The sequence below is a fragment of the Cherax quadricarinatus genome, chromosome 18 (genome assembly GCF_038502225.1).
Source record: "Cherax quadricarinatus isolate ZL_2023a chromosome 18, ASM3850222v1, whole genome shotgun sequence".
Taxonomy (NCBI): Eukaryota; Metazoa; Arthropoda; class Malacostraca; order Decapoda; family Parastacidae; genus Cherax; species Cherax quadricarinatus.
In genome coordinates this window covers 7,498,130-7,512,595 of record NC_091309.1, presented here as the reverse complement: position 1 = coordinate 7,512,595, position 14,466 = coordinate 7,498,130, and the positions used below count along the sequence as shown (strand labels likewise).

General features: G+C 41.0%; 1 protein-coding gene across 8 annotated transcripts in view; it reads right to left on the bottom strand.

Annotated features, from left to right (window-relative positions):
* LOC128689346 (ankyrin repeat domain-containing protein 1) overlaps positions 1-13,907 on the bottom strand; it is an 82,736-nt gene extending 68,829 nt beyond the window's left edge. The window contains exons 1-5 of one of the 8 annotated variants that reach the window (XM_070086144.1): positions 13,542-13,907; positions 3,122-3,169; positions 2,110-2,438; positions 1,645-1,752; positions 930-987 (exon numbers count right to left, since the gene is read on the bottom strand). Coding sequence is in view for 4 of the 8 variants with exons in the window: in XM_070086147.1 (XP_069942248.1) it covers positions 937-987; positions 1,645-1,752; positions 2,110-2,382; positions 3,122-3,169; positions 13,542-13,556 (495 nt within the window). In the remaining 4 variants the exon portion in view is untranslated. Of the gene's footprint in view, positions 1-929; positions 988-1,644; positions 1,753-2,109; positions 2,439-2,987; positions 3,055-3,121; positions 3,170-13,541 lie in introns of those variants that run through there. The other 7 variants (XM_070086142.1, XM_070086147.1, XM_070086146.1 and 4 more) reach the window with 7 other exon arrangements.
* Positions 13,908-14,466: the final 559 nt, after the last annotated feature.

Sequence of the window (14,466 nt, the reverse complement as noted above, 5' to 3'; positions counted from 1 at the left end):
GGCCCTGCTTCCTTGGATTGAACCCTATTGCCTCTCATTCCCTAAGGTGATGCATGACTCTTATGGGTTTACCGCTATCTCCTAGGAATTAAGTAAAATCAATAAGATTAAGGCAAAAAAAATAAAAAAATGGATTAAGCTGCAATGGAAAATCAAACAGAAAAAATAACAAATGTTTGAATGAAAGCAGCATATTTAAAAAAATTACACAAAGACAGAGTGGTGTTTGTTATGGGTGAACCAACACTAAGTGTATTAGGTACAGCTACACAAGTACAATTAACATACATAGTAATACATGTATATATGTAAATTACCTAGGATAACCCCCTCCCCCCCCAAAAAAAAAGTGAGTGACTTATTTCCACTAGGGTCCTTGGAATATCTTATTATTTAAAGTCTTTCTGTAAGTTACTCTGGAAATTAGTCATGATTATAACCCTAAGAATTAAAACAACTAACTCACTGTGAGAGCACCCATGACTGTCCAAGATAAGGTAGCCATGATGTGTCTAGCGACTTCTATGAAAATGCTGGGAACTCTATGAGCAGCCACCTTCACTTGGCGAGTCCTGGGTATTTAAGGTGACTGTAGATATATATACCTTTGGTGACTTTTGACCCTCACTACTCTCGGAGCCCGGCCATGGGCCAGGCTCGTAATTGAAGCATCACTTATGCAAAACTGCTGAGAGCTGCTCACTGTATATATTGTTTATATCAGGACAATATACACTTACCTGGGATCAAATCTGACTGAATCCATTCCACAGTAGTTGTACGATCACAAAGAGTTTAGCACTTACCCATGAATATACAGCAATCCTAAGAAAATCATAGATTTAAGAATGTAACAGCTTATATAAGGCTGGGCAAAACGTACAAGAGAGAGAGACAGAAACGAGGCATACAAGAAGCCAGTAACTTACAGAGAAATCACGACGTAGAGCTAGAAGTACTGCCAACTACTTTAGAGTTATCATATCTCTGTAAACACAAATATTAATTATATTAAAATCACGATGGGTGATTTGAGGTGGTAGGTGTGATACTGTTTATGTTTACTGATAATTGGGTGGACAGGTAGGCTAGTGTAACACCTTGATCACTGGTCAGGCCATCAAATGTTTAAGACCAATACCAGGGAACCTATATCCCTGCCGAATGAAATATATCTTCTTCCCTGGATCCAGACATGATATCCCTAATCAGGTGTCAACAAGTCTTCTGAGAATGAATAACATAACAGTACATAAATATCTTTATCCCAAGTACACTGGTCCGGAGCCTGGCTGTGAATCTCTGAAGGGGCCCTATGACCACAGACTTTTTTTTTTTTTTTTTTTGTAATTTCAACTATTTTTAATTTATTTAGAAAAGTGTGTAAAATCCACTTAGACTGGGGGTCTCAGCCTGCCCCCAGGGGCCCCAGAGCAGTCTTGATCTGCCCTGAAAAATTTCCCTTGGAGGCCTTGTAAATTATCCCTATCAGTTTCTTAAGAGAATACCCCTCCTTAGCTGCCTTAAAGGAGCATGTAAATCTAAAGTTCATGTATCTCTGTATAAGCTCATAAATGCTCACCTAGGAGAAACATATACTACATGTTTGTGGTCAGCCACAAAAAACTACAGCAACACACCCACCTTGGTAGTAGCCATGAGTAGGAAAACAACCTCTTCTCTTTTATACACTAAAGCGTCATCAAGAGCTTTATTTCCATAACTATTTTTACTCTCTATATCCAGTGGGCACTGTAAAAGAGCATTAGTGATAATTAAATTATTATTGTTATTGTTGGTTACTTACTAGGGTCTAAAACCTATCAACTACACGAGGGTCATTCTGGCTTCATGACAGCATTTTCACTACCAGGCAAGACTACATTAATCTTAAAATTGGGATTAAACTCTCAGCATGTACCTCTCTATGTATTCTTCTAGTACAACAAAATCTGAACTGTTTGGGTAAAAAGGATATTGTCAGTAGTTCTTAGTATAAGATATTATAACACATTTATGGTCTGTGAATTTAATATATTTGATGTTTTTTGTAGATATAACAATAGTGTAAACTGAATACTATTTATCAATAACTATATATATTAATACCTGGGTTTTTGCTGGGAGGAGAGCTTTAACACAGTCTAGGTGACCATTTCTTGATGCCAGTATAAGAGCAGTGTCCACATTCTTGTTATTCGTACGCAGGTTCATGCAGATGTTTCGATGACTTAACAGCTTTTCTACTACATTAAACCGGCCGTTTTCACATGCTGTGTGTAGCATCGTCTTGCCGCTGTACATCGCGTTCACGTTGTCATTGGTTTTCAAGTAGTTTGATACTTTAGTGAGGTAACCATTTCTGGCAGCGTCGTGTACTTCCTAGCAAGGAATGGTAATGCACTGATAAAATGCTCATGTATGATCTCTCTCTCTCTCTAAAAAAGAAAGAAAAAAGAATACCACAGGTGGGGGTTAGAACCCACGATCAGTCTCATAACTCCAGACAGTCGCGATAGCCACTGGGCCAGTTCGTTCTCTCTCTCTCGTTCTCTCCCTCTCATTTTCTTTCTCTCTCTCATTCTCTTTCTCTCTCTCATTCTCTCTCTCTCTCTCTCTCTCGTTCTCTCTCTCTCTCTCTCTCTCTCGCTAGAGCGAGTATAAGTTAAAACCAGAAGTAGAGTATATAAGGGTATCTACATTAGATTCGTGCCACAGATCAGCAAAAGGCTGGATCAAACCTGAAGTTCCTGAGTCCTTAGGTTATATAGGTGAGGGTAAATAGAAAAAGCGTCTGTCTAGTGGTCAGCAGATGGAGGATCAAGCCTCCACCACGTCTTGCACTAATAAAGTTACGTATTACACAGCTATTACCATCTCTTACCAAGTTATAAAAAAACTTACCTTGGCTATACCGAGTTCCATCAATATTTAACTTAAGATGAAGAAAAAATGTTGCAATAAACTACACATGAATGTAAAGTTACCTAAAAATGACTAATTTATAGACACGAAGTCTCACTGAAGGTATAAATGAGGAATTATTTTTTTTACAAGCGTTCTGATAAGATACGAATGTACTATTATCTGTGACAAAGAGTAAATGGCGACATGTACTTACATAAGGCAGGTCACCACTTGCACTGCATCGACATATTTGTGGTGTTGACTGTAGAAAAGGAGGATATTTAGTATGTCAGTTCCTCACCATACAAGTATAACTCAACTACCATACAAACATAACTTACCTACCATACAAACTTAATTCACCTACCATACAAATATAACTCACCTACCATACAAACATAACTCACCTACCATACAAACATAACTCACCTACCATACAAACATAACTCACCTACCATACAAACATAACTCACCTACCATACAAATATAACTCACCTACCATACAAACATAACTCACCTACCATATAAATATTACAACATCATAACATATGACCTCTTCTGTAATAGTGAACCACTCACTTTCCTCACTCTAGCTATATTATATGATCGTCCTTCTATTAATTATCTTCTATTAACTATAATATTAGTCATCCCGTCTGTGGAATACGTATATTATCGGTAATCTTCTGTATTAAATATATTATTGGTCATCCCTTCTATTAACTATAATATTAGTCATCCCATCTTTCGAATGTATTATCGGTAGTCTTCTGTATTAACTACATTATTGGTCACCCCTTCTATTACTATAATATTAGTCATCCCATCTCTGGAATATATTATAGGTAATCTTGTGTATTAACTATATTATTGGTCATCCCTTCTATTACTATAATATTAGTCATCCCATCTCTGGAATATATTATAGGTAATCTTGTGTATTAACTATATTATTGGTCATCCCTTCTATTAACTATACTATTAGTCATCCCTTCTTTGGAATAAATTATCGGTAATCTCCTGTATCAAGTATATTATTGGACATCCCGTGTGCAAAATATACTGTTGGTCATCAAGTGTATTAGCTATATTTTTGGTCAACCCGTCTATTTTAGGAAAGTACTCAGTGTTTCTTGAGATCTCTTACTTGAGTTTTTCCTGAAGCAACAATTGTTTCTTCAATGGCAAAAGTGGAAGGAAGAGAAGACGATTTCTTCGCTAAGACTGCTGACGGACAAGAAGCTGACAGTGAGACTCAGCTTCTTATGAAGGACTCACTCGAGATGTTAAATGATACAGCCAGCTACGTCAATGCAAGTAATGATATGTCATCCTGTGCAAACTTCAAGAGACCTCGTTCCACATCACCTCTCGCCTCACCTTCCAAAAAGCCAAAATTGGATGTGACTCTCCTCCAGGACAAGAGTACTGAACTTGCAGAGAATTTCTGCCCCCCAGACAGTGAGACAAAGACAGGTGGATCCACCAGCGACACTGTCATTCCTGTATTATCCTGGAGCAGCCTGGATATCAAGAAAAGACTTGGAAGAGGGGGATGTGGAGAGACTTTCAAAGCTATCTTAAAACAAAAAGATGGTTCCACAACCACCGTCGTCGTCAAGGAGTTCTTCGGTGACATTTATGTGGAAGAAGCTGTGAAGGAAGCCAGAGCTCTCCTGAAAGTTGATGGTGCTGGTGGAGTTCCCAAACTTTATGGAATAATTTATGAACCTTTGGCTATCGTGATGTCATATTGCACTGGGATAACTTTCTCAAAATTTATATTGAAGAATTCTTTTGAAGATTGCCTGAAGGCATATAAAGCAGCTAAGGAAGCACTAAAAGATTTCCATAAGACCGATTTTGCCCATAATGACATAACAGAATCAAATATCATGATTAGAAAGAAAGGACAAAATTACATAGCACATCTTATAGACCTGGGTAATGCAGTAGACAAGACACAGAAACCCAAGCTTTACAAGAAAAAGAAGGAAAATGACAAAAAGTATTTGAAGGAAATACGTGGATTCATCCTGCAAGACAAGAAGGTGACTTATTAAACCTAGGATCAAGTTCCACCATTTCCTGTGGCCACCATTCCTTGAGACCACCGTTCCCTGCGATCACCGTTCCCTGTGACCACCTTTCCCTGTGACCACCGTTCTCTGTGACCACCGTTCCCTGCAACCACCGTTCTCTGTGACCACCGTTCCCTGTGACCACCGTTCCTTGAGACCATCATTTCCCGAGACCACTCACTCACACAAGTGATGAGTTAAGATGCTTGAGTGTACTGAGGATATCAGACATATAGTTGAGCCTCCACCGTTCTTCAGACCACCCTTCACTAAGGCCACTGTTCCTCAAGTTTTATTAGTTCAATATCTTTATTATGTACCACATACCCATCCTGCGAGTATCAGTGAAAAGATTACAGAAGTACATAATGGGTCCAGGGACTGTGTCGAAGAGCTTTGATTGCTGAACAAGTTACAATAGTAATGAACTAGTTACATGTTCATATGTGGTCAGAATTGCAGTGAGCTATATATACAGACATGAATTGGATCACCATTCCTTGACTCCACCATTCATGGATCACACATTTCTTTAACCCATTCATGGATCACACGTCTTTGACCCATTTATGGATCAAACATTTCTTTAATCCCACCATTCATGGATCACACATTTCTTTGACCCCAGCATTCATGGATCACTCATTTCTTTGACCCCAGCATTCATGGATCACACATTTCTTTGACCCCACCAATCATGGATCACACATTTCTTTGACCCCAGCATTCATGGATCACATTTCTTTGACCCCACCATTCATGGATTACACATTTCTTTGACCCCAGCATTCATGGATCACATTTCTTTGACCCCACCATTCATGGATCAAACACGAACTGCAGACACATTCATCACCTTCAAAACTACCATTAGAAAACATCTTATCTCCCTGATAAACCCCATCAACTAACTACACAAATACCACCTGGTGGTTCACACTTACACTCACTCACCCATTTGACCATAAACAGAAATATTAATCTCAATCTTAAAATAATGAATCCTATGATACTCCAATACTGAAACTATGTACTGTGCCAAAACAAAAACATTCACATTGCTAAACTCACAAACTAGTATTTAGTCACTTAGCCATAATACCAACTTACCTCATAATTTGTAATATTTTAAAATAAAGAATTAAACTAAGTCTGCCCGAAATGCCTAGCCATGCTAGGCGTTCTAGTGGTACACTCTGTAATCATTATTTAACTATATGTAAACCACACAACAACCAAATTCTGTAAATTCAACATTGTAATCTTTATAGAGAATAAACTTTGAATTTGAATTGAATTTCTTTAATCCCACCATTCATGGATCACACATTTTTTTGACCCCAGCATTCATGGATCACATTTCTTTGACCCCACCATTCATGGATTACACATTTCTTTAACCCCACCATTCATGGATCACACATTTCTTTGACACCACCGTTCCAGGAGTATACCTGGAAAGGGTTTCGGGGGTCAACGCCCCTGCGGCCAGGTCTGTGACCAGGCTCGCAGTGGATCAGGGTTTATTTCTTATGTTTATTTTAAAACACGAAACTTCAATAGATCTCAGACATAAAATGATAAAGATAAATTATGTGAAAAGAAAAATGTTGTGATGAGATGAATATTGTGTAGTGTTGTGTTGTGATGTATATTGTGTAGTGTTGTGTTGTGATGTATATTGTGTAGTGTTGTGTTGTGAGGTATATTGTGTAGTGTTGTGATGTATATTGTGTAGTTTACCTGGAGTTTACCTGGAGAGAGTTCCGGGGGTCAACGCCCCCGCGGCCCGGTCTGTGACCAGGCCTCCTGGTGGATCAGAGCCTGATCAACCAGGCTGTTGCTGCTGGCTGCACGCAAACCAACGTACGAGCCACAGCCCGGCTGATCCGGAACTGACTTTAGGTGCTTGTCCAGTGCCAGCTTGAAGACTGCCAGGGGTCTGTTGGTAATCCCCCTTATGTGTGCTGGGAGGCAGTTGAACAGTCTCGAGCCCCTGACACTTATTGTATGGTCTCTTAACGTGCTAGTGACACCCCTGCTTTTCATTGGGGGGATAGTGCATCGTCTGCCAAGTCTTTTGCTTTCGTAGTGAGTGATTTTCGTGTGCAAGTTCGGTACTAGTCCCTCTAGGATTTTCCAGGTGTATATAATCATGTATCTCTCCCTCCTGCGTTCCAGGGAATACAGGTTTAGGAACCTCAAGCGCTCCCAATAATTGAGGTGTTTTATCTCCGTTATGCGCGCCGTGAAAGTTCTCTGTACATTTTCTAGGTCGGCAATTTCACCTGCCTTGAAAGGTGCTGTTAGTGTGCAGCAATATTCCAGCCTAGATAGAACAAGTGACCTGAAGAGTGTCATCATGGGCTTGGCCTCCCTAGTTTTGAAGGTTCTCATTATCCATCCTGTCATTTTTCTAGCAGATGCGATTGATACAATGTTATGGTCCTTGAAGGTGAGATCCTCCGACATGATCACTCCCAGGTCTTTGACGTTGGTGTTTCGCTCTATTTTGTGGCCAGAATTTGTTTTGTACTCTGATGAAGATTTAATTTCCTCATGTTTACCATATCTGAGTAATTGAAATTTCTCATCGTTGAACTTCATATTGTTTTCTGCAGCCCACTGAAAGATTTGGTTGATGTCCGCCTGGAGCTTTGCAGTGTCTGCAATGGAAGACACTGTCATGCAGATTCGGGTGTCATCTGCAAAGGAAGACACGGTGCTGTGGCTGACATCCTTGTCTATGTCGGATATGAGGATGAGGAACAAGATGGGAGCGAGTACTGTGCCTTGTGGAACAGAGCTTTTCACCGTAGCTGCCTCGGACTTTACTCTGTTGACGACTACTCTCTGTGTTCTGTTAGTGAGGAAATTATAGATCCATCGACCAACTTTTCCTGTTATTCCTTTAGCAGGCATTTTGTGCGCTATTACGCCATGGTCACACTTGTCGAAGGCTTTTGCGAAGTCTGTATATATTACATCTGCATTCTTTTTGTCTTCTAGTGCATTTAGGACCTTGTCGTAGTGATCCAATAGTTGAGACAGACAGGAGCGACCTATTCTAAACCCATGTTGCCCTGGGTTGTGTAACTGATGGGTTTCTAGATGGGTGGTGATCTTGCTTCTTAGGACCCTTTCAAAGATTTTTATGATATGGGATGTTAGTGCTATTGGTCTGTAGTTCTTTGCTGTTGCTTTACTGCCCCCTTTGTGGAGTGGGGCTATGTCTGTTGTTTTTAGTAACTGTGGGACGACCCCGTGTCCATGCTCCCTCTCCATAGGATGGAAAAGGCTCGTGATAGGGGCTTCTTGCAGTTCTTGATGAACACAGAGTTCCATGAGTCTGGCCCTGGGGCAGAGTGCAAGGGCATGTCATTTATCGCCTGTTCGAAGTCATTTGGCGTCAGGATAACATCGGATAGGCTTGTGTTAATCAAATTTTGTGGCTCTCTCATAAAAAATTCGTTTTGATCTTCGACTCTCAGTCTGGTTAGCGGCTTGCTAAAAACTGAGTCATATTGGGACTTGAGTAGCTCACTCATTTCCTTGCTGTCATCTGTGTAGGACCCATCTTGTTTAAGTAGGGGCCCAATACTGGACGTTGTTCTCGATTTTGATTTGGCATAGGAGAAGAAATACTTTGGGTTTCTTTCGATTTCATTTATGGCTTTTAGTTCTTCCCGCGATTCCTGACTCCTAAAGGATTCTTTTAGCTTAAGTTCGATGCTTGCTATTTCTCTGACCAGTGTCTCCCTACGCATTTCAGATATACGTATTGACCTCTTTTAGCCGCTCTGTTATTCTTTTCCGTCGCCTGTAAAGGGAGCGCCTGTCTCTTTCTGTTTTACATCTACTCCTCCTTTTTCTTAGAGGAATAAGCCTTGTGCATACATCGAGTGCCACCGAGTTAATCTGTTCTAGGCATAAGTTGGGGTCTGTGTTGCTTAGTATATCTTCCCAGCTTATATCGGTTAGGACTTGGTTTACTTGGTCCCACTTTATGTTTCTGTTATTGAAGTTGAATTTGGTGAATGCTCCCTCGTGACTAATCTCATTATGTCGGTCTGGGGCTCCGCGCATACATGACTGAACCTCAATTATGTTGTGATCTGAGTATATTGTTTTTGATATGGTGACATTTCTTATCAGTCTAGTGTATTCTCCAGTCTAGTAGGCTCTATTATTTGCTGGTTTAAATTGAATTTTGTGCAGAGATTTAAAAGCTCGTGTGAGTGTGAGTTTTCATCAGAGCTGCCTCCTGGTGTTATTACTGCAACAATATTATTTGCTATATTCCTCCATTTTAGGTGCCTTAAGTTGAAATCCCCCAAGAGCAAGATGTTGGGTGCAGGAGCTGGAAGATTTTCCAGACAGTGGTCAATTTTTAACAGCTGTTCCTGGAATTGCTGGGATGTTGCATCCGGAGGCTTGTAGACTACCACAATGACTAGGTTTTGGTTCTCGACCTTTACTGCTAAAACTTCCACTACATCATTTGAGGCATTAAGCAGTTCTGTGCAAACAAGTGACTCTGCAATGTACAGGCCAACCTTCCCCCCTTTTGCCTGTTCACTCTGTCACATCTGTATAGGTTGTAACCTGTGATCCATATTTCGTTGTCCAAGTGATCCTTCACGTGGGTCTCAGTGAAAGCCGCGAACATTGCCTTTGCCTCTGCAAGCAGTCCATGGATGAAAGGTATTTTGTCGTTTGTTGCTGGCTTTAGACCCTGTATATTTGCAAAGAAGAATGTCATCGGACTTGTGGTATTGTTGGTACTGGGGGGGGATTTTTTTTCCGGCATTAGTATCTGTATCTGTTGGTTTGGAGTGGAGGCCATCGACTGTGGTTCCACTCCAGGAATGACTGGATTTGGTGTACGATTTCTGCCATTTCCTGCCAGTTTTTTTTCCTTCCTGGCACTAAAAAACCTCTTCCTCGTGATGTATATTGTGTAGTGTTGTGTTGTGATGTATATTGTGTAGTGTTGTGATGTATACTGTGTAGTGTTGTGATGTATATTGTGTAGTGTTGTGATGTATATTGTGTAGTGTTGTGATGTATATTGTGTAGTGTTGTGATGTATATTGTGTAGTGTTGTGATGTATATTGTGTAGTGTTGTGTTGTGATGTATTTTTGTGTAGTGTTGTTATGCAGGGTTCTGCATGACATTGTAATGTATATACAGTAGAGAAGGGTGTCATAATAGTATGAATGCTATAATTGTAAAACATAATTTTATAATTCATACTGTACATTTGGGGGTACTGTAAAGTAGGTGAAACTGGAATTATAAAGAAATCCTGTCAGGGACTTAAAAGTGGGATACCTGGGGCCTAGAGCCTTGTGTAAGGGCAAATGTAAAAGTTACACACATCAGGCATAAACAGGCCACACAGGGCTAACCCAGTCAAAACAGAAAGTGCTAAACCTGTATTTGTTACTTCAATGGGTTGGTTAACAGGTTAGGCAAAAATCCTAGTTAGGAAAATATATCTATTTATTCATCATAACACTGTATACACACTCTAGAGAACACCTTCATGTATCTCCTATCCTAAACGCCCAAATAGCGGACACAAGCAGCAGGCGGCTGGTGGTCCAGCAACCATAACACTGGGCCTAGTCAACGTCAGGTTGTCACTACTCCAATACCAACCCCATTTCTTATTTCCTCACTCATCCCACAACACCCTGGCCATGTCAGAGCCTAGGTGAACCATAGAAGAGCCTAGTTAGGAAAATATATCTATTTATTCATCATAACACTGTATACACACTCTAGAGAACACCTTCATGTATCTCCTATCCTAAACGCCCAAATAGCGGACACAAGCAGCAGGCGGCTGGTGGTCCAGCAACCATAACACTGGGCCTAGTCAACGTCAGGTCGTCACTACTCCAATACCAACCCCATTTCTTATTTCCTCACTCATCCCACAACACCCTGGCCATGTCAGAGCCTAGGTGAACCATAGAAGAGCCTATGGCTTGAGTTAGCTAAACAAAAGGTGTACACCACTACAAAACTTAGCTTAAATGCACAGCGTCTTCTTTCTTTCTTTTCTTTGATGGGTTTATCAGGGCCACTGACAGCATACGCTGTATCGAGCCCGACTTCTCGATGGGACAAGAAAAAATTGTTGCCCAAGGCTGGGCGATGAGAGAAAAGGAACAAAAGTTCCTTTGTAAATAGAAATAGAAACTTGAAGTTTCCAATTAGATCCGGTAGACTCCCTTGCCAAGCCCCAGCAGAGAGGGACACCCACACTCCCACCTGAGTTCAGTAACCGGCTTCCCACCAAAGACCGTTAAAGAATTTTCAGCAGAGCGGAAAAAAATGGAGCTGGCTAAAGTAAGCCGATGAACAGGTGCCCCTCCTGTAGAGTGCCCGGCGGGAAAAGTAGATGAGGACATGCGTCCCAGAGAGAACGGTGGAAATTTGTCACCGATACTCAGGCGAGAGGGAGACGTCCACACCCGACGAAGGCTGACGCAGAAGTCCTCCATATCATGCTGACCACGCCTGACCCCCAAGCCATGCTTATCAGTGTATAAAAACACAGTTGGAAAATAAATCCCTGATAGGATTTCTTTATTTCATGATCGTAGGACTGGGAAATGTTATCTAAAGTAACGGTGTAGTACTCTTCAAGACAGAGGTGATGCACGATTAGTGAATGGAGGATCGAGCCTCAACCACTCCTTAATGACCCAGACGGTTTTACCGCTTCACAAAATCAGATGCTTATAGTCCCTCAATTTTCATACACAGTCATCAGTGCAATTATTTCCTAAAAAACACTTCCTCGCTCACTCTCGATAAGATAAAACCAAGCTCTTGACATCCTTAAAAGTAACTTTTGAGTCGGGTAAGTAAGTAAGTAAGTAAGTTTATTCAGGTATACACAAATACAGTTACATAGAATTATCATACATAGCAGCATATGTGTAGAGAACCTAGGATAACCCAAAAAAGTCAGACAGAGTGACAATAAGGGTACAATAAAATTTTCATGGAATTGTATAAATCGTCGTCGCCACCTAGACTGTTATATTTGAGCATGTAGGTTAGGTTCGTCAGGAAACAGGACAAGTGTTTCCTGATGTGGGTCCTTAGTCATATGGTGACCCCACAGCTGGAGCTTATGGTCATTTGACAGAGGCCTTCAGCTGGCTTACCCTTCTACCCCTTCAAAAATTATGGCCATGGTGAGAATGTAGATCATGTGACTGGATATTTCGTCACTGCAAAAAACTTTAACCTCGACGGCTTTTTGTTTTTATATGTGTTGATGCATTAAATCAGAGGCGACAGCATTTACCAGGTGGACTATATAAAGAAATGGAGGTAAGAAGTATGTGGTACATATACCTGCTGAAATTGTAGAAGCAGCAGCACTTCTAGACATTAAAATACATAAAAAAACGCCAGATAAAATAGGATATGTATTTAATTAGCAGGAAATTTGCTGTTCCAGTGAAGGTGAGTTGATATGTGAACCATCAGGTGTATCATGTACGAGATAAAGCAATGTTAGGTAAGGTTTTCTTGGAATACAGTGAAATGGAAGCTAAACGCCAGCCCTGGCCTTCAAGTTACGTCAAGCAGAACCAGCCTGACTAGTTTTATAATAATAATAATAATAATAATAATAATAATAATAATAATAATAATTACCTGGAGTTTACCTGGAGAGAGTTCCGGGGGTCAACGCCCCCGCGGCCCGGTCTGAGACCAGGCCTCCTGGTGGATCAGAGCCTGATCAACCAGGCTGTTGCTGCTGGCTGCACGCAAACCAACATACGAGCCACAGCCCGGCTGATCCGGAACTGACTTTAGGTGCTTGTCCAGTGCCAGCTTGAAGACTGCCAGGGGTCTGTTGGTAATCCCCCTTATGTGTGCTGGGAGGCAGTTGAACAGTCTCGGGCCCCTGACACTTATTGTATGGTCTCTTAACGTGCTAGTGACACCCCTGCTTTTCATTGGGGGGATGGTGCATCGTCTGCCAAGTCTTTTGCTTTCGTAGTGGGTGATTTTCGTGTGCAAGTTCGGTACTAGTCCCTCTAGGATTTTCCAGGTGTATATAATCATGTATCTCTCCCTCCTGCGTTCCAGGGAATACAGGTTTAGGAACCTCAAGCGCTCCCAATAATTGAGGTGTTTTATCTCCGTTATGCGCGCCGTGAAAGTTCTCTGTACATTTTCTAGGTCGGCAATTTCACCTGCCTTGAAAGGTGCTGTTAGTGTGCAGCAATATTCCAGCCTAGATAGAACAAGTGACCTGAAGAGTGTCATCATGGGCTTGGCCTCCCTAGTTTTGAAGGTTCTCATTATCCATCCTGTCATTTTTCTAGCAGATGCCAGCAAAAATAGAATATTTGCTTGAAATGTGTGGTATATTGTTTTTATTAATAAGGTACTAAGACATATCATGTAAGCTATTATATTTGTGTCTATTTTCCTCAATAAGATGAAAATCAAGTACATAGTTAAACAAGCGATACTTAACTCATGAACAAAAATATAAACTGCCTCAACTTACATAGTCGGAGCCCATGCTGATCAGCTAATGTACTGAAACAATGGCTAAGCTGATGTAGTGTGTAGGAAGTGTCCTCAGAGGCTAGATGTTTCAAGGAAGGATGCTTCCTGCGACGCCTGAGTGCCGTCTGAAGACCCCCAAGATAAGCTCCTGGGAACCTGGGTGCTGTCTTCAGAACGACGTAGGTAAAACTCTCAGCAAACCTGATACATCCCCTCGCTGGCTATCTGATGCATATCACTGGCACCATTGCTGGTTATCAAAAATAACACTGTGAATGTAAGCTTGGGGACTGAGCATTGTGCCTGCGCCACAAAATTAAATTATTTTATTGATTTGTTTATATAATATCAGTACTGTGATATAAATTATGAAGGAGGGTCGGCGTGGGATTTATGGGGTAAATAGATCGAGCTCAGCGCGAACAAAAACTTTGTCGAAAAATTCACAAATTGAGTTAATCATATAGAAAAATAGCTTAACTCTCTGGCAACATAATGGTACAAGAATCATTGTTCTACGACATTCCTACAAGGAATTATGGTCATTTAAAACACCTAGGGTGACGTCACCACCCGCGGCAGGTCTGCTCACCTGTCGTCAATTTAAATTTTTTTCCCCGATTTTTTTTTCCTGTATTTATTGTATTATTCTTTCTAAGATAATAATTGACGATTTGGCATCATAATACAGTGGGTGGGACTTCTTCTTCTTATGACCAGAGCTTTGGTAAGATGGGTAAGGAAGGATAGGTAAGGATAGAAATATTGGAAAAGGGTGGGAGGGGGGATTATTATTATTATTATAATCAAGGGGAAGCGCTAAACCCGGAGGATTATACAGCGCCTGGGGGGGGATGTGGAAGGCATTCAGGCTTAATTCGGGGAACTGGAGCACAGATCCAATTTCCTAAATCAAGAGCCCC